Below are 19,022 nucleotides of genomic sequence, written 5' to 3'. Positions count from 1 at the left end.
AGAGTGTCACATTGTCCCTCTTTATTCAATAGTTAACCCAAATCCCCTTCTGTTGCTTTTCCTTGTCCACCATGGCCATGGAGAGTGGGTAACTTCTGCACCACAGGCTGTATGTTTATGCCCCACTCCAAGCAGTAACATCCCACTGGGATGATGATGAAGCCTCTATAGCCATTTTTGGGATGGCTTTTCTCACCACCATCCAGACGGACTTCCCCAGACCCTGCTGGGTTGGATGGAGGCACTCACACATTGTGTCCCCTACAACTGGCTTGGTCCCCTCCCACGGAAGGGCTGAGGGTCTGGCCCAGGGAACAGAGGGAGCTCCAAGGGGGCTGCTGGGGTGAGGGAAGCTGGTTGACCCCTCTCTTTTACCTCTAAAGCTCCTGGTTTGGTGCTGCCCAGCCACAGGCTGTGTGTCAACAGGAGCCCAAGCCTCCGCCAATAGCTTGGGATGTCACCGTCACACGCAGTGGCCGAGCAGCTCAGGGATGCGCTAACTCAGCAGCAGCATCCCAGACACCACAGAGGGATTTGCAGCCTGCAGGGAGCCACTGCCATTCCCACGTGTGCAGCCCCCCCAGGCAGGATCATGTGTGTGCCCACCTTCATCTGTGCGTGGTGTTGCACAGGGATGCGTGCGTGCGTGCAGGCATGAGAGGAGCATCTATCAAACCTTCTAGCACGCTTGAGTGACTCCAACACCCAGAGGCTGTTTTTCACGTCAGGTCCCAGTCCATCCTGCCCATAACACCGCAGAGTGTGAACTGGGCTGGGAAATGGGATGTGGGTGCTCGGCAGGCAGCGATGCAGCATCGGTCAGACCCAGCTCCACGTGGACGAGTCCCTCCCCTGTGTGGCGATGGGGCGAAGGCAGGTTCAGACTGGCAGGGAGGACATGGCTGGGGTGGTTTGACATCGGTTGTTGCAGTAGGACAGGGGACGGGGACACTGTTTGCTGAATAAGGTGCAGACGTGAGCACAGGTCACTCCAGCCCCAGGGTGACTTCTGCCCACATCAGGTCTGCTCCACCCTTCGCACCTGGGAGAGGCTGGCTGGCTCCTGGCCTGTGCCCAGACACCGTACCCGGGAAAAGCCAGGTTGTGTCACGCTTTCTGTCCCTTGGGGGCATTTCTGGGGGGAGATCAGCACTGCTGAGAAGCCTGGGAAAGAGTAAAAGTAAAGGAAGATGAAACTGCCCCATCCCTACCACCGTGACCCCAGTTTCGCTCCAGATCTGAGGATTGTTTCTAGCTTAGCCAACGGAAAATGATGGTGGTGGGGGGACAGACCCACCTCCCAGGTTTCTCCCAGGAGCATCCCTCAAGGTGCTCCCCCCTGGACTCAGGCCATGGCTTTCCAGATAGCTTTTATCTGCCAACAGCCCCCCACAACCCAATAAGCCTCTGGATCCTGGGGCCTGGGCTTTAAAATCTGTTAAATAAAGGTTGCTGGGAGTCTGACTACATTTGCACGGGAGCTGGCTATAGGGATACTTGCCCTCGGTGAAGGCTTGATGCCCCAACCCACGGTTTCCTGACTGTCCAACAGCATGCCCACCCTTTTCTCCAGGAGCAGGAGGCAGAGAGGACTAGGCAACTTCACCACTTTTCACAGTCCCACCAGAAAAATTGCGCGGGTGGCCCAGAGTCTCCAGAGCAGGGGCTGAAAGTATCAAAAAAATGGCTGTTTTGGGAATCTGAAGGTGGGGGGACCTGACAGGCACGGGGAGATGCGATGGGGGCAAAGTTTCCCGGCGTGGAGCTGGTGGGACCTGCCTTGCCTGATGGTCACACCAGAGCCACAAGCCTGGCTTGGAGACAGCAGCAGGCTGCAAAGAGGGAGACCATGAAAAGCCTGCACTGTGACAGCCAGCGAGGGGAAGCGGGTGGCAGATAAGAACATGCCGAGGAAAAACACAAACCAGAAGCTCCCAAGGAATTTTGGAAAGGAAATGGGGAATTATCTGCAGAAAAGGGATGGGGAAGAGGAGGGGGGAATGCTCAGCAGTTTATGGCTCGCAATGAATAGTCTGTCCGTGCCACCTCGCCAGGCACTCGCCGCCTCTCCCTCCTGCCTGGGGGACGCCCAGCCATGTCCAGCCCAGCCAGGCAGGATCACTGGGAACGGACAGACTGCTGGTGCCAGCTCCTGGGCCAGGGGGTGGCGATTCCAGCAGGAACTGGGGAAGAAACAAAACCAAGAGCAGTTGGCAAGAAAATACCATCCCCGCTGTGTGGGACAGGGAGAGGAGGCTGCAGGTCCCATCTTGCCGGTGGGTAGACGGGGGACAGCCGAGGCCAAGGCTGGCAGACACCAGGTACATCCCGAAGTCCCGTGGTGCAGCCTGGCTCGGAGGGCACCTCGCTTGGGTGCCCACCCACGAGCCCACAGCTATTTCTGGAGGGGGTGACAGAAACCAGCCCATCTCCTCCCTTTTCTTTTTTTTTACCCCTCTTGCCTTCGCCTCCCAGCACAAGCCCCACAGCACAGGGTCCCCCCCGCGCAAGCAGCCCCCTCAATCCGCCCCTCGGCCTGCAGCTATTTTAAAGAAAGGCAGGAGGTATTTTTAGTGCTGCCGGCTCCCGGGAGAAGCTCTGAGCCTCTGAGCCGCAGCAGCGCTGGCGCCAGAGAAACTGCCGCTGCTCTGGCTGATATTTCTCGTATAATTAAACTCAATCCATCCCGGGGGCCGGGTCTTGGCCACCAACTCAGCAAGGAGGGGAAGGAGCGGAGCCAGAGAGCCGGGGGCTGAGGGCTCTGACGGATGCTGGGAATTGCTCCGTGAATGCTGGAAAAGCCAGGCCTGAGACTCTGGGAGGGGGAGTTTTGCAAGGCACAGGGGAGCAAGATGGCTCCAAATGGGGCAGGGAGTGGGATTTAATGGGGGCAGACCTTCGCAAAGGCAAAAGACCCTGTATCAGCATCATCCCGTCCCGCTCTCCTACGGGAAAGGGACTCAAAGGGGATGCCCAGAGCTGGGCAAAAGGCACCTAAAGGCAACCTGGGAGAAAGCAGTGGGATTTGAAGGGCACCCAGCGTCTGCAGGGCAAGCCGGAGAGATCCCTCCTGGTAAACAAAAGCCCAAGCCGGAGCCATGTCGGAAGTTTTTGGGGCTGCCTGGTTAGCCAGCATCTGGCGAACACAAGCTGCGGCTGGAGGCTGACAGGCAGCAGCACAACCCCCCCTTCTTCCCACGCCCACCGCCCCGCGTCTGTCTGGGGGCCCCAGTCTGCCCTCGAGGATCGTTTTGTGGTGGGGGACGACAGCCTGGAGAAAACACAGCACCTGCTGGGGTTTAGGTTGGTTTTTGATTTTTTTTTTTCCCCTGTGCAAAAAGAACAGAGCATTTATTCCTGCGCTCCCTTAAATTTCAAGGTACGTTTCCAGCGATCCAGACACCAAGCTGGCATTCCAAGCAACAGTATATTTTATATAACTGATTATTTTTTTTTGTTGTTTTTACCACTTTATAAAGCCATACAATGAACTGCAAAGTATCCGACATCTGTACAACGGGAAGACAACAGCGGAGTCACATTCACACACGGACATGGTGCGACCGAAGTCATCCTTACACGCGCGACAACGTTGTGGGCACGAAGATACAAAATATAACGTATTTTTTTTTTCCATCTATATAAATACACAGAAAGGGGCGAGTCTAAAAGTTTTAAACTGTTCATTAACACTGATTAGCAAATAAATCTGTAACGTTCCCAAAGTAACAAAGACAACAACAATAACAACAAAATAAAAACCCCACGCATAACACGGCGGCACGGGATCCGCCAACGGAAACGTTGGGTTACTTCCTTTTTTTCTTTTTTTTTTTTCCTTCCCTTTTTAAGGAAAAGAAAAAAAAAAAAAAAGAAAAAAAAAGAGTAACCCCAAACCAACCTCGCAATTTGCAAAACAAACGAACGAAATGAAACAAGCCCCTGCGGGCTCCTTTGCTGTCTGATCCTCCTGCCTGCTCCAACGGGAAGGGTTGCCTTTTGTTGATGCTGCTGTCTGGGGTTTTTGGGGCGACTGGTTTCTTTACCTGCCCGACCTGCTGGGTGGGCATTTACTTTGCGCTTGGGTTCAGGCGGTTGAACTCGCTCGCTAGAAAAATCGATGCCCGGAGGCTGGGTTGGGTTTATTTTTTTTTCCCCCTACCTGGTTTGTTTACCATGTGTGGTTTGACCAAGGGGCAGCCAGCAAATGCTGCAAGCCAGAGGAACCCCAAACTTCGCTCAATTTATCTGCTTAACCCCATGAGACCCCCCCCCATCTCCACTGGCGATGGCGGGGGGGGCTGGCAAAGGCCACGAGATGGGCGCATCCCATCGGGAGATGATGACAGGGATCATCCCCCAGAATAGCTCCAGAGGGAGGTAGCCCCATTGAATGGGAACCCCACATTTTGCACCCTGTAGGCACTACCGTTCGGGACAGGCAGCAAACGAACACACACACACCCCCCCGCCCCGGGGAGTGTTTCCCAACAGACAGCAACATCGACAGCAAAGGGAGGACGGGCGGGAAGGGGCTTCTCCGAAGAACAAACCGACACAAAAAAAGGGCACGCACAATAAATTTACACACGCAAAAAAAAAAAAAAATATATATATATATGTGGGGAAAAGTGCGTTTTTAAGGATATCTTTGGCAAGAATATATGCAGTTCTTTGTGCAGGAAGGAGGGATGTGTTTGTGTGTGTGTGTGTGAGAGAGAGAGAGATACCATCCGGCTGCTGAGAACGGCAGTGTGATTACAACGAAACATATGCTGGGCTTAACTCGCGCAAGCTCGAATCTCAAATACCATGACTGCATTTAAAAACCAAAGAAAAAAAAACAAAAAAAAAAAAAAACAAAAAAAAAATCCCAAAGAGTCTTTTCTGTTCCTTTCGTAAGGAAAAAAATATCAACACTAGGTCCCCGCCAGCCCCAGGAGCTGGGTGATCCGCAACGCTGGCTGACAGTCTCTCCCGGGGAACAGAAAGGGTAGTTACACCTAAAACTGTAACTTTAAAAAGGAGATAAAAGGAAAAAAAAAAAAAAAAGTGCCTTTAAAGGGAGCTGACAAACACCCGGCTACATCATTGGAAGGTGATTAGCTCTGTGTTAAAAAAATAATATAATCATCGGACAATTTTGTTAGTGTTCGAGATTTGGATACGGTCTAACTCTTCAGCTAGTGGGTTAGTGGGGAAGCCGTGGGCGGCTCAGGGCCCGAAGCAGGCGTGATGCTATGGGCAGGTATCTGCTGGGGTCAGCTTCTACGCGACATCTCCGGGGTGCTTAGGTCTGCTTCGTTTGCATGGGGAGAAAAAGAGGAATGGGGGTTTCAAGCACCGGTTTCCGAGGCAGCAGATTAAAATAAAATTACATTATTATCATCTTTTTTCTTAGCAGTGAGAAAAACCAAGTCTGAAAAATAGAGGCTTTCAAAAATATATCTTTATATATCTATAAACACAGTGTTTCCTCTAATCGGTGAACGGCAGGGTGAGGAGATTACGGGTGAGATCGTCTCTCATCTCGCTTGAATTTCGCAGAAGGAGGGAATCGCTTTTTTTTTTTGGAAACATCAAAAATGAAAAGGTCTCCGCATCCATGCGGCCGGGGAGCCGGGGAGAGGGGAAAGCCCCCCTTCCTCCCCAGAAACCCCCCCGTCGTCCCGCCGCCGCCATCTCGCAACCAACTCCCCGCTACGCATCCTTTCAACGCTCGCTTCGGTACCTCGGTACAGCCTCCGGGCGCCCACGCCGCTCGCTCCCCCCCACGCACACACACACACACGCACGCACACGCACGCCGGTCACACGCACACCGTCCCGACACGGGGTGGGGGGACACAACCCCCGCGCCTCTTCCCCCATCCCTATTTTTCCCTTGCTCTGGATTTTCTTCTAACGTGCAGGTGTTTCCCCGGGGCAGGGGAAGGGGGTTGAAGGGAACAGGACGGATATGATGGGGGAGATAATGATGCGCGGAAAGCAATATGGCAAAAATAAATATTTTCGGAGTGTAAATTTAACCTGTTTTTCCTCCTTAAAATTTCGTTAGCTTACAGTATTTCGTCAGTATAGCTCGTATATATATTATAGCTATCAAGGCAAAGGCGGTCCAAGGGAGGCGAGCTTTTGGGGGTGGGGGGGCTGCAGTGCTACGTTTCTAATTTTTGCCCCCAACAATCGATCTGGGCCACTTTGCGCTGAAAACTTCACCCAGAAGGTTCTCAGGGGGAAATTTGCAGCAGAGGGCTCGGCAAGGACCGTGCCCCCCAATCCCGAACCTGCACGTGTGACCAAAACATCCTCTGCCCCACCACAGCGCCGTGGGGCTGGGACCTCCGCCTGCTGCCCCCCAACCATGTCTCGCCCCCCGACCCCCGGCCGCAGTGGCACGGGGGCCCTTTGCCCTTCTCGCCCCCCCCGGCTGGCCCTCCTCACCTCCCGAAGCAAAGGGAAGAGCCAACAGCACTGAAGCCGCGGCGAAACTACGGTGCATTCGGGGGGGCATGAGCCTCCAGCCAGCCGGTTTTGGGGGTACATGCGTGCTGAACAGGGCGGCTCTCGGAGGACCTGTTACCTCCCCACCGAGCCAAAGCTGCCCAGCGACTGCAGGTCCTTTCCTTTAATATATATTTTTTTTTTTTAATATTTTCTTCCTTCTTTTTCTTTTTTTTTTTTAACGTGGCCTCCAAAATAAAAGGAGAAAAAAGCGCCTGAGTTACTTGTAGTCATTCGCCTTTCGTGCAACTTGAACATCCATGCAATGTAAAAAACCGCTTGCGCGTCTCCGAAGAGCAAGATAGGGGTAGCCACGGGTCCGCTGCTTCGCACAGGGAAGCCACCTGTGCCAGCATCCGCTATTATTATAATTATTATTATTATTAAAATGTTTTTCTTTCCTTTCTTTTTTGTTTTTGTGTGTGTGTGTGTTAAGAGAACGTGTGACAGGCTGCAGTAGAAAACTGCCAAAGAGGACTAGTGATGGGAGGGAAAAGGGGAAGACGGGAGAGGAGGCGATTTTCTGCATCCTCCCAGGAGCTTCCCGGGGAGCCTCTGCCTTCCCAAGGCGTGGGATGGCAGGAGCCCCCCCACACCTCCCCATGTGCTGGGGGGCACAAGCACCCCCAGGGGAGGTGGGGAAATGCTTCCCCCCATCTCCAGATGGACTCACGGCGGCTCACCTGTGACCGGCGCTGGGCTCTGGGTCAGCAATGGATGTCAGCCCACAGCCAAGCTCCCTGCGGATGGGAGGGCTCAGGACCAAGCCCCCCCATGTCCCCAGCAAGTCGCCAGGCAGCTGGCAGGTTTCGGGAGAAGCGTGGGGACCAGTAAGGACCCTCCACTACAGCCGGGCAAGGGAAGGTTTCCGAGGGCATCTCCTCCCGTGTCCCACAGACCCAGCCCAAGGTGTTATCTCCTACGGGTCGTTTCAAACACACAGCAGACGTTCATGATGGAGCTGCTGGGATGGAGCTTCTTCCATGGGTTTTGCCGGTTGTGTCCTTTTTTCCAGATGGAGAACATCATTCATGGTCCCACGTTTGGTCCCGAGTGGACGTAACTGCTCAGGACTGTGATGCCGAAAGCTGGGAACACACCTCTCACTGCCGCCTTCGCTTTGGTCACCTTCCCTGCGATGGGACATGCATCCTGTCTGGCGTGACTTTGTGGCTCTCTTACGTAGGTGCGTGGTTTTGGTTCCTCTATGTGTGTGTTTGGCTTGTGTTGAGTTTTTAGGGGTTTCGTTGGGGTTTTTTTGTTGTTTGCTGTTTTCCTCCAAAATTCCAACCCTTTTTCCCCCCCAATTCACTTCCCTCTCCCACAATGCACTTCCTCACACTCCTTCTCGGATCAGCTCCAAGTCCTTCTCCAAAATTCAAGAATCACCCGCAAGCGCCGGCTCATCTTTTCTGGCCGGAGCCAAGCATGACCCTGGAGACAAAGTTGACGATGGCTGCAGCTGGCTGGTCTGGGTCCAGCTCGGCAAAGAGATGGCAGACATTGTCTGTGGTGCTCCCTTGCTTCCTGGCCACAAAGCCGAAGAGCCTGGGTGGGGAGAAGGCGAGAGGCTCAGAGAGGTCTGCCATCATTGCTCACCCATGGAACACCACCACCCTCTTCCAGCATGGTCTTGTCCACCTCCCCCTCTTTAACATCCACCTTGCACGACACAGAGGAGGACATCACATGAGACATCACAACCTGCATGAAGACCAGTCTAATATTTCCCTTTGCTGCAATTTCTTTCAAGGCCAGCACTGTGTTTCCATCATCTCTTGGCCAAACCCCCCTCGCTCTGACCATCCCTTCCACCCTCCCCTAGACCATCCCCAGGAAGGGACCTTCCGATGATCACAGCACTGCCTCAGTTTGGGTGATGGCCCTTAAAACCACGGAGGCGTGATGGGCTGGTCATTGGGGTAGACTCCATATGAAAGATCCCATAACATTGTGAAGGCCGACTGGGGACACGGGGAGCTGGGTGAGACGATGGGGTTATTTCTGTCTGTCTCTTCTCTGATAAATAAAATGTCCCCCCTCTTTTTTTTTTAATTAGAACGTGCAAACTCAAGTTATAAATACGGGGGAACAGAATGTGAGACAGGCCCAGGCCATGGCATTTCTAATTGGAGAGGGGAAATATCCCAGCAGCTGGACGTCCTAATAAAAACCCCTTTGCTAACACAATGGCTAAAATTAGTGGGAATTGGCCCCTGGAAATGGGCTCAGCCGGCAGCTCTGCGCTAGGGAGGACAGGAGGAAAGGGAAGAGCTCATATGCCACAAACATAACCCCCAGGTCTGCTTCATGAGCTGGCTCTCGCTGATTCCACTGGGACAGTTTCCAGTATGGCCAGTTCAGCAAGGGCCATGCCTGCTCTGACCAGGAATCCGAGATTGAAAGATGTTTCCCGAATCCCCAGACCCATGGTCTCATGCTTGGGTGAAATGTCCCTGCAGCAAGGACCTGAGCCTATCTCAGGCTGCTCCGCATGGGGCATCTCCCAGCCAATGCTCAAACACAAGCAGGAGCCACCCCAACAGCAGCTGGGAGGAATCAAGGACAGAAACTACTTACTTGGCTGGGCCGCTGCCGTCAGTTTTAGTCCACCTGCAAGAAGAAGAGGAGGTGTGAGGGATGGTGCCTCTTGCACCCCACAGAGAGACAACGCTGTGATGGGGGCGACCACAGCAATGCTAGAGGGCCAGCCTGGCTTTGCACAGGCTTGGCTCTATGGAAAAAAAACTGATGCGCCTCTTCCCCAGCATGAAGATGCTTGGAGACACCAAGAAGGCACCAGGAGAAGCTGGTGTTGCCCCACGGTATTCAAGGGTGCATTCCATCCCTGCTCTCTGCAGGAGCAAGGAGGACAGAGCAAATAAAGACCCTGCTCCAAGCAGTCCAGGAGCCTGGGGGAGGGCAAGGGGCAGGGGACATGTGCTCCCCCAAGGTTAGGGCACTCACTTTCTTTCCTGGGGGTCCAGGTCGCAGAAGGTGACGGTGTTGAGGGGGTAGTGTCGTCGGAAGAACAACCTGAAACACAAGGCAGGGAGCGTCAGGGCCAGGGAACCCCCACCTGTGCCCCACCACAGCCCAGTCCCACTGTCTCTGACCCATAGGTCTCCCCTAGGATGCTCCAGGACCCAAGGACAAAGCCCAGTCCTGCCCATGACAAGGCTCATGCCACTCCAGGGACATCCTTCATCAACATGCTCCCTGGATCACAGCCCTGTTGGCTTTCGGGACACGGGGACATGGCCACGGAAGGTCTTACTTCCTCTGGTTGTCCGTTAAGGTGATGCCTTGTGCGGAGACTTTGAAGTGGACGATGGTAGCGGTGGGTGTGGGGTCAGCCACCAGTGTCTCAGCAACGGCCTTCGCAATGGCCTGAGGGCCCGTCAGTGACTCCATCTCCACCGAATTGATGAAGAGGACGTTGCAGGCTGGAAGGGGAGACAGCAGACATGGGGTCAGCCACTGCCCTGGGCCACGTTCACCCTGCAGCAGCCCTCTCTACTCACCCGCACCCTGTTTGAGGAGGTCGGTGGCCGAGTTGCTGGCCGACGCAGTGTCTTTCTTTTCCTCCATGGGATCTAGAAGAGAGAGGGTGTTATTGCTGCTCCCTGCTTGGAAACCCACCCCATCCCTGCAGGCTGTGGGGGCAGATGCACTATCCCCTTTCCAACTGCCGAGCATCAGATCCCAGTGTAGATGTGGCACTGAGGATGAAGGGTAAAGCCCAGTCTGGCTCCAAGTTGTCTGAGAACAGGGATGAAGGGACTAGCAAGGAGGTACAGCATCCAGGATGGAGATGAGAGAGGTATATCCCCAGGGCTGGCTCTGTTCGGCGTATACAGCCTTGAGGCTGGGAACCCATACCCCATCCCAAGCAGCAGAGGGCAAGATGTCCCACTGCTCCTTTCTGGCCCTGACTTACCTCGGTCAGGAATGACCAGCTTGCAGGGCAGGGCCAGAGGCATGATGGAGTGCTGGTACACCAGCGCCGAGAGACAGCCTGGAGAGGGAGGGAAAATGGTCAGCACAGGGCTGGGGACATGGGTTTTCCCCGGTGTTAGGTCATTCCTGATCTGCGTGGATGGGAACAGGATTTTTGGTGTGGTTCTTCACTGTTGTTTTAATGCCCCGTGTAGCATTTCCTCTTGATGAAACCACCGTGCCCATGGAGGGCTCAGGGAGGGGGCAGAGAAGCCAAGACCACCTTCAGAACAACACATCAGGCAGAGGTCCTCATGCAGCACCTCAGAGCACATTAGCCATGGGATATCTGGAACAAGGGGAGCCCCTGCCCTCCACCCTGCCCAGCAGCATCATGTGTCCTACACGTGTGCAGGGACAAGAGGCAGTACGAGAGGTGGGGGCTCTCCCAGATAGTCTGCTTTGATAGTCCAGCAAAGGCAAGGCTCTCCCAACCCAACCCCGCATGGGAGAAGCACACTGGGGGCACTCACCAAAATTTGGCTCGTTGGGGCATCCTTTTAGTTTCACACCCCGCGGGCTGGTCTCGATGAGGAAGTGCCTCACCAGCTCGTTGGTGATGTCTCCTGGGAAGAGATGGGAATGTTCTTACAACAGAGCCACCCCTCTCCTCCTCCCACTCTGCAGTCCCACGGGGAAACCAGTGGCCAGCCCAAGGGAGGGGTCCCTGACACTCTGCCCACCCTCCTCCTTTGCACAGGGTCAACCCCAAGCCAGGCTCTCCCATGGTGTTGGTGGGCCGGGGAGGCTGTCCCCCTTTTGCCACGCCAAAGCACAAGATGCAGATGTCCCTGAGCCCTCCGCAGCTCAGGGCAGAGGACGTCTGGTGCTTCTTTGTGCCCTGGGAGGGGAGGGCTGGGAGGGAGGGATCCTGCCACATCAGCACATACCCAAGGGCATGACTGGCTCAGCAGACCCAGCTGCCTGCTTGCCCCAGACGAACGATGGAAAGTATCTCGGCGTGGGATGGAGAAGGGCACACAATACCTTTCTTGTTCTGCTGCATGACCGTGGGAGGCGGAGAAGCTACTTTCATGGCGAGGCCGTAGGCTCCCCGGAAGGAGTGGCTGTCTCGGATGATGAAAGCCCCCGGCTCCCTGTCCTTCAGCAGCGCGATGGCTGCGGGAGAGAACAACAGACCTCAGAGCTGGCACAGTGAGAGCTGATGAGCCCTCCAAAACCAGCAAGTGTGGGTTGGGATGGGATCCCCTGGCTCTGTGGCGTCACAGCCGGGCACCACAGCGTCACTGTCCCCCCTGCACGGCTGGATGGGGGTCTCGAGTGGGTCTGCGGCCAGGCAGCGGCTCATCTTCCCCTGGCCTCCACTGCCCTTGCATCAACATCTCAGAGCACCCATTCCCACCCAGCCCAGCTCTGAGCAATCAAGCACTGGAGGACAGGCAGGGACCAGCGGCCAAATGCTGGGACCTTGGCCCTGAAGGCACCTTGCCCTCTCCTTTTCTCCCCTCCCCTATTTTAGCCATGTCTCCGAGATCCTTCTAAGCTCTCTCTGGGTGCTCTGCACCCCAAACTACATAGATCCACTGCACGCTGTGGGGACCAGTGTTCCTCCACCAAGGGGACAGTTTGGGGAGCCCACAACATGCAAGCCTGCAGCTGAGTTGGGCTTCAACCCCCCTCTGCCATGGTCTGTGCATCCATAATCTACATTCACTGCTAACCCAGCCCGTAAGAGAAATCCTCGCTAATCCATGTGATCCCAGATACATGCCAACTCCCAACCATGGCTCACTTGACTGTATCCTTCACCCTGTGCCATCTGCCCACCTTGCTCCCTGGAGATGTCCGGTTTGTACCAGTACTTGGAAGTGTCCTGCACAAACTTGACGTTGGCACGAGTCTCGGGGCTGATGTCTGCAAGGAAGGGAAGAGGAGAAGACAAGAAAAAAGTTAAAAGATGTTGTAGCTAAAACTCCGCATGAGTTTTTAGCAAATCCCGCTAAAGCCTTAATACCTTCACGTCCTCCCAGCCCATTGATTTAACTTCAACGCAATCCTCCACACCCAGGCAGGGTAATCATCACCTGGAGGTTATGGCCATCTAAAGCTAAACCCAGGCACAAGGGCCCTTGAAGGGCTGTGTGTGGGATGAGCCTCCTGGCCACAGAGCCAGAGACAAAATAGGAATTCATCATTTAAAAGGGAGCTGGCCAGGTGAAATTAAAGCTGTCGGAGGAAAGAGATATGTCCAGAGGGTGGTGGAGAGATCCCCTAAATTCAGAGGGCCTTTATTGCTCTCTAATGTTCAAGATTTGGTTCATCCATCATAAAAATAAATTCCTTCCCTTATCTTTGCTCCATGCAGAGGAACTGGACAGGTCAACCTACCCTTGGAAATGCAGCCCCCAGTCCCAGCCTGACCCTGCCTCACTCGGTGTCCATCAGTGACATGGTCCCAGTGGGACCCAGTCCTCTGGCCATGAAGCCACCACTTTGCCCGTGCAATGTTTCCAACCACCTGCTTTCCAAAGACAACTGAGCAAACAACCCGGCAGGCCAGATAGCATCTCTGCTGGAGACGTGTTATCAGCCCTCTGCAATCTGGTCTCCTTTGGAGAGGTGGGGGGCTCTCTCTCCTCCCCAGCCCGCTTGCTAATTGTTACGGGTTTTAATTGCTCACGCTTCCCCGCTGGGAAAAGTCTCCAGCCACAACGAGTCACAGGGCCGGGGTGGGCGCCAGCATGCCCACAAAGGGCTGCCCGCTCGGCAGCGAAACCGGCCCAGCAGCCGGAGCCACCGCTGCCCCATGGCTTTATTCCCCTTGTCCTATCAGCCTGATCTTGGCGTCACCGAGGTGTCCCGTAACGGGAGCCAGCGAAGGCGTTCCAGGCGCGGCAGCACCCGGGGCACGGCACACCATTTGAAACGAGGAGGCAGCACCGCAGCGGGGTCTCGGCAGGGTAAAGCCCACTGGGAAGGGGGCCAGGAGGTCAGCGCATCCCCACGGAAGAGAAAAGCCGCCTCCGGGCGCTTTGATCTCTCCATACACAACTCCGGGCGCTGTTTATGCCAGTGATGGCGGGTCGGTGCTTTTCCTGTTTGGATTTGGCAGAAAGCGCCGGAAATGGCCCGAGCCCCAGCAGTGCCGCCGGTTTGCGGATGAGCAGGAGGGGTAAATCAGGACGCGGCTGCAACGCCTTCCCCACCGGCCAGCGAGGAGGAGGAAGGGAGAGCCCTGGACAGGGCAGGGGGACACGGGGACCTCCCACAGCATCCCTTACCTGGCATGGAGAACTTGGAGAAGTCCGGTAGGGTGTGGGAGAAGGCGACGGCGCTCCCACCGCTGGGGCTGGACATGCCACTGGAGAGGGGCGAGGACACCTTGCCGTTGATGGTGGCATAGTTGGGCAGGCTGTTGGAGCGGTCCCCAGCTGACATCCGCCGCTTCTCAGGCAGCGCGGGCTGCAGCGTGGGGCTGCCCTGGCGATAAGCAGCTGAGTCCGGGGAGGAGGAGTGCGGCGTGCTCGTGCCGGGGTAGTACGCCGGCGAGACAGGGAAGGACGGCGTGGAGGGAGGCTGGTAGCCAGAGGAGCTGCTCTGCCGAGACAGTGTCGGGTGCCTTTCCTCCAGGCTGGGGTAGCCATACAGGGGGCTGCCAGGGGGGACGGCTGTCATGGCTTGATGCCTGGCCAGGCTGGGACTCCCCGGTGGCGCCACCAGGTTGCCGTGGGCTGCCGTGGTGTGCCTGCCCAGCCCGGGGCTACCTGGAGCACCGCTCACACCGGGGTTGACGGCTCTTCGCCCAAAGCTGGGGCTGGGCGGTGTGTTGGTAGCCACTGTCCGGTGCAGGGTGCGGGGGCTCCCCGGCAGGACATGGACCCCCACCACATTGACCTGCGTCTGCGGCCGAGCTTGGGGATCTGCCTGGAGGGTGGCTCGGCCATCGGGGTAGTCAGGGCTGGAGTATGCCGAGCCTGGGACCCCACCTTGGACCATTGCAAAAGAAGATGGAGACGAGTTTTGGTAGCTGCTGTGAGCAGAGGGCATCTGTGAGCTGACGGGCGACCGGTAAACAGGCTCAGCCGAGGCATGGGGAGGTGTAACCGTGCCGTGGGGGCTGCCCTCCGACGGGTAGCTGCGGAGGGAGGCCCTGAGGAGAGATGAGAAGAAGGAGGATTCAGCTCCATCCCTTATTCCTGCTGCTGTCTGGCACCCTCCTGTGAGTGGTGCACAGGGAAACTGAGGCATGGTGCCAGCAAGCTGCTTGGGTGCTCAGAGGCAACAGTAGGCTGGGTCCTGCCAGCTGCATGAAAGCAACTGGAGGCAGCTTTGGTTCCCCCATGCATCCCAATTCCCTCTCAAAATATGGTTTTCTGGGAGACAGAGCCTTTTTCCAGTTCCTCTCCCAGTAAAGCTCCTGGTTCGCTCCTCCCTGCCAGCCTCGCCAAGCGAGCTGGTACAGGACACCCCATGGGCAGGGTGGAGAGGAGACAAGGATGACGTCTCCATCACACCACAGGGCACCAATGCTCAGCCCAACCCAGGGCTAGGCGTTGGTACAGACCCCATCCCTCCTCCTGCCCAGAGGGACAGGTTATCAGCGAGATGCTGCTGAGGACCAGTGGCCACCAGTGACCACCAGTGACCCAGCTTTGTGTCCTCAAGGCAGCAAGCCGCATGGTTATCCAGGACCCTTAAGCCCTGTGTGGGGAGATGGGGTTCCTTGCAAAGGCAATTTCAAAGTGGGAGCAAGTCTGTGCACCAGGCAGGGTTCAGCCCTGGCCCCACCAGCCCCCAGGACCTGCACCCACTGCCTTACCCGTCCACGCTGTGAATGGGGCTGCTGGTGGAGACGGGGCTGGGGGCGTTGAAGGAGTTGGTGAAGGTGCCGTTCCTGGCGGGCACCTCCAGGCCCCCGGGCTGGGCGGTGGGCAGGCTCCCTCCTCTGCCCGTCGTGGCCGTGCGGGCCACCGATTCAACGTAGCTCCTGGGCTCTGCAGCAAAAGAGGAAGGGAAATGGATGAGCCCACAGCTCCCATGGGAAGGGGTCCATGCCCTTCCTGGTATCCCTGTTTCAGCCAGTGAAGGCGCTTGATCTGAGCTCCTCCAGCTGCACGTTTTCCCTGTCTCTCTTCCCCCATGCAAGGGATTGTGCAAAACCACATCTGGCTCATCTGGACCTTTAGGTTACTCCAAGGGATGCTGAAGACCCCAGCCAGGGCACAGGAAGGGGGGTCATGCCCACCCCTTTTCTCGAAGGAACCGGAGCATGTGGGACCACAGTCCCTTCCCACTCCACAGCCCCTCCGCCCTGCTCTGAGTCAGCGTCCCTCCCCACAAGGGATGCCACACAGCTCACGTCGTGCTCCCTGCTCATCCCCTGCCCCTAAAAATAGAGCCGGTGACTCTGCCCAGCCTGCGCTGACTCACGCGGGACTGATGACGATGCCCAGAGGTCCCTGCCCCGCACGGCCCACCTCTGCCAGCCACCTCCAGCAGCAGACCAGAGAGTAGCTCCAGCTATTTCCACTGCAGGATCCAACACTCTCACTCCCAGCCCGGCTTGAAACCAGAGCCCATGAGCAAGACCAAGAAAAGCAATTTTCCTTTGGAGTCGCCGAGCTGTCCCGTGCCAGGAGCAGAGGGCTGTGCTGGCCATCACCAGCCGAGGCAGCCGCCAGACCCAGCCCTCCCTCCTGCCTCCTGCTCCATCCAGGTTGGTCCCCATCCCTACAATACCCCCCCAGTATCCCCCCAAAAGCCACACTGGATGAAGGACCCCATCCCCCACCTCCCCGCAGCTATGTCACACCTCGGCTGGCACGTGCCACCGACCACCTCCGTGCTGGGGCACAACACCCTAAGCGAGACCCGGCTGGCGTCAAACGCTGTGGGCCGGGCATCCTTGCAGATCCCTGGCTCCAGGCTGGCCATGCCCGAGGCAGCTCCACAGTAGCAATTAGCATGACAAACATTATTATTATTATTAGTCATAACAGCCGGGCTAGAGCTAAGCCTGCTGGCAATAAAGCCTGCTCACAGCCAGTGATGCCGATGCACAGCTCCATGTTCAGTGCCGGACCAAGGGGTTGCAAGGAAAAAGACTGTCATGGGTCCCCCTCCTTCCTCCCCAGTGTCTCCATGCTCCATCCACCTGTAGACAGGGGAGGATTTGTCCATCCCTTGGGCTGATCTCCCTGCCCAGCTCTACTCAATCACCTCAGGAAAGATCTGAATCAAAACCAGACCGAGGACTTCAACACGGGCTGGGTACCAGCATCCGAGGCAGGACACGTGGCTCTGAGCGACAGGGACGAGGCGCTGCCCAGGGGGACGCCCAGGGCAGCTGCAAGAAACTCACTGCCGCTTAGGTAATTAAATTAATTTCACAGCTACTCACTTTTCTCCCCCAGCTCCCCACCCCAGACTAAAATTAGCCAGACAGTACATATGAGTCAGCCTGCAAGAGGTTAAGACCAAACGCCTGCGAAAATGCCAGCCCCCCCCTGCAAAGGTGGGGGCTGAAGCAAGCCAGGGGATCGGGGACTGGGGACAGCATACATGTACCACAGCGAGGTGTGTGACTGCGGGCACGAGTTTGAGTCGTTTGGTTCAATACGGGGAAAAAAAGAAAGAAAAAAAACCTGGGAAGTTTCTTGCCTCCTAGTGTTTTCTTGGAAGAGGCTCCGGAGATGGGAAGACAGTGGGAGAATAGAAAGGCCTTGAGTCATTGTGGAGGCGGGGGGGCAGTAATCGGGAATCCTGAATCCTGAATCCAGGCAGGGCTGCGCTCTGGCCAGGAACACCCAGTGCTGCGACTGCACCAGGCTGTTTTAAAGCTTCCTCGGAGGTGGCAGCCAGGCCCTGAGCTCCTGCGCTGCCAGAGCATCTTCCTGCCCCAGGTGCAGCTGAGCAGAGCCCAGTGGGGCAGGGACCCTTGTGGGGTGCGCAGCTGGGTGCAGAGGGTGCTAAGCCAAAGCTTTCTTAAGCCAAAAAACCAGTCCCTTCTCAGGATTGCAGATTCAATCCCATCAAACCCATCACTCCGCTCTCCTGAGACCCCACCTGCAGTACTATGTCCAGCCCTGGTGCCCTCAGTACAGGAAAGACATGGACCTGTTGGAGTGGGTCCAGAGGAGGGCCAGAAAAATGATCATAGGGCTGGAGCACCTCTGCTATGAGGACAGGCTGAGAGGGTTGGGGTTGTTCAGCCTGGAGAAGAGAAGGTTCCAGGGAGACCTTATTGCAGCCTTTCAGTACTTAAAGGGGGCCTACAGGAAAGATGGGGACAAACTTTTTAGCAGGGCCTGTTGCAACAAGACAAGGGGTAACGGCTTTAAACTAAAAGATGGAAGATTTAGACTAGATATAAGGAAGAATTTTTTTATGCTGAGGGTGGTGAAACACTGGCACAGGTTTCCCAGAGAGGTGGTAGATGCCCCATCCCTGGAAACATTCACGGTCAGGTTGGAGGGGGCTCTGAGCAACCTGATCTAGTTGAAGATGTCCCTCCTTGTTGCAGGGGAGGTTGGACTAGATGACCTTTAAGGATCCCTTCCAACCCAAACTATTCTATGATTCTATGATCACATTATCTGAGAGGATGAAGAAGGACAAAAGCAGGGCAAGAGGCCAGTGGTTGCTACTCAGCCCAGACAGCATGGCGTCACTGGACATCCTTGCTCTGGGCCAACCATCATGCAAGCTGCTGAACTACCACAGGAACAGAGAAGCAGCAGAGCTTGAGCTCCTTGGCATCTGGTGGGAAGGAGAGGGAATGTTTGGGTCTTTGGAGACTTAAAGCTGGACAGAAATGGTAAAGCTGCGGGAGACTTAGGAAGGAAAAGCCTGATCTTATCCCAGCTTTTCTTCCTTTAATGTACCCAAGAAGCCATCGCTGAAAAATCAGCTCTGGAAGCAGAACATTTTCTTCAAGCAAACACTTTCTCCACTATTACACAACATTCAGATTTGGGCTACGTGCATTTTGAGGAACTCCCAGGGAGAAATGCTGATGGCTCCCAGGGCCGGGGGAAGCATTGCAAACTCGCTGAGAAGAGACATCCTCTCCCCAAAACCCATCTTGAACACATAGTTCCCCATCCAGGCCCCGAGGGCCCAAAGTTTCATTAAAGAAGAAAGCAAAACCACCCAACAACCGTTAGATAGCAGGCAGCACTCCAGGGAATCAGAGCTGCTCCCGATGCCTCCATCCCCCTGGAAGACATGCCACCCCAGAGCCCCCACCATCGGCAGAGCCACCCCCGCAGTTACCGCCCCAGTACTTGGCCTCCCAGAAGAGGCGCAGCCCCAGGATGGGAGAGGTGGGGGGACTTTGGGAAGCCTCCCGGCCGGTAGAGGATGCACACCGGCTGCCGGCGCTGTGCTGCTGCCCAGCCAGCTGAGCCAGCACACGCTGGTGGCCTCTGCGCCTGGTGACCTTTTGTGCTGCACTTTGGTTTATTTTCGCTCTGAACAGCAGCGGAAAAGCCAGAAGGGGAGGGCAGGAGCCCAAAACCGGGGCTGCTGCTCCCAGCCCCCAACCAGGCTCGCCTGAA

At 56.0% G+C, this 19,022-nt stretch overlaps 1 protein-coding gene across 8 annotated transcripts in view; it reads right to left on the bottom strand.

Moving 5' to 3' along the window:
- Positions 1-3,408: 3,408 nt before the first annotated feature.
- Positions 3,409-19,022, bottom strand: part of TNS1 (tensin 1) — a 67,838-nt gene continuing 52,224 nt past the window's right edge. For 7 of the 8 annotated variants that reach the window (XM_074596040.1, XM_074596041.1, XM_074596044.1 and 4 more), the window contains 11 exons: positions 15,284-15,458; positions 13,746-14,614; positions 12,292-12,378; positions 11,491-11,622; positions 10,977-11,069; positions 10,445-10,522; positions 10,029-10,100; positions 9,782-9,950; positions 9,472-9,540; positions 9,085-9,117; positions 3,409-8,052 (listed from right to left, as the gene is read on the bottom strand). In XM_074596040.1, coding sequence (XP_074452141.1) covers positions 7,908-8,052; positions 9,085-9,117; positions 9,472-9,540; positions 9,782-9,950; positions 10,029-10,100; positions 10,445-10,522; positions 10,977-11,069; positions 11,491-11,622; positions 12,292-12,378; positions 13,746-14,614; positions 15,284-15,458 — 1,922 coding nt within the window. In that variant the 3' untranslated portion in view covers positions 3,409-7,907. The remainder of the gene's footprint in view (positions 8,053-9,084; positions 9,118-9,471; positions 9,541-9,781; positions 9,951-10,028; positions 10,101-10,444; positions 10,523-10,976; positions 11,070-11,490; positions 11,623-12,291; positions 12,379-13,745; positions 14,615-15,283; positions 15,459-19,022) is intronic. The other variant, XM_074596043.1, reaches the window with a different exon arrangement.

The sequence above is a fragment of the Larus michahellis genome, chromosome 7 (assembly GCF_964199755.1).
Source record: "Larus michahellis chromosome 7, bLarMic1.1, whole genome shotgun sequence".
Taxonomy (NCBI): Eukaryota; Metazoa; Chordata; class Aves; order Charadriiformes; family Laridae; genus Larus; species Larus michahellis.
The sequence above is the reverse complement of the archived record's forward strand: the minus strand, read 5'-3'. Positions and strand labels throughout refer to the sequence as shown.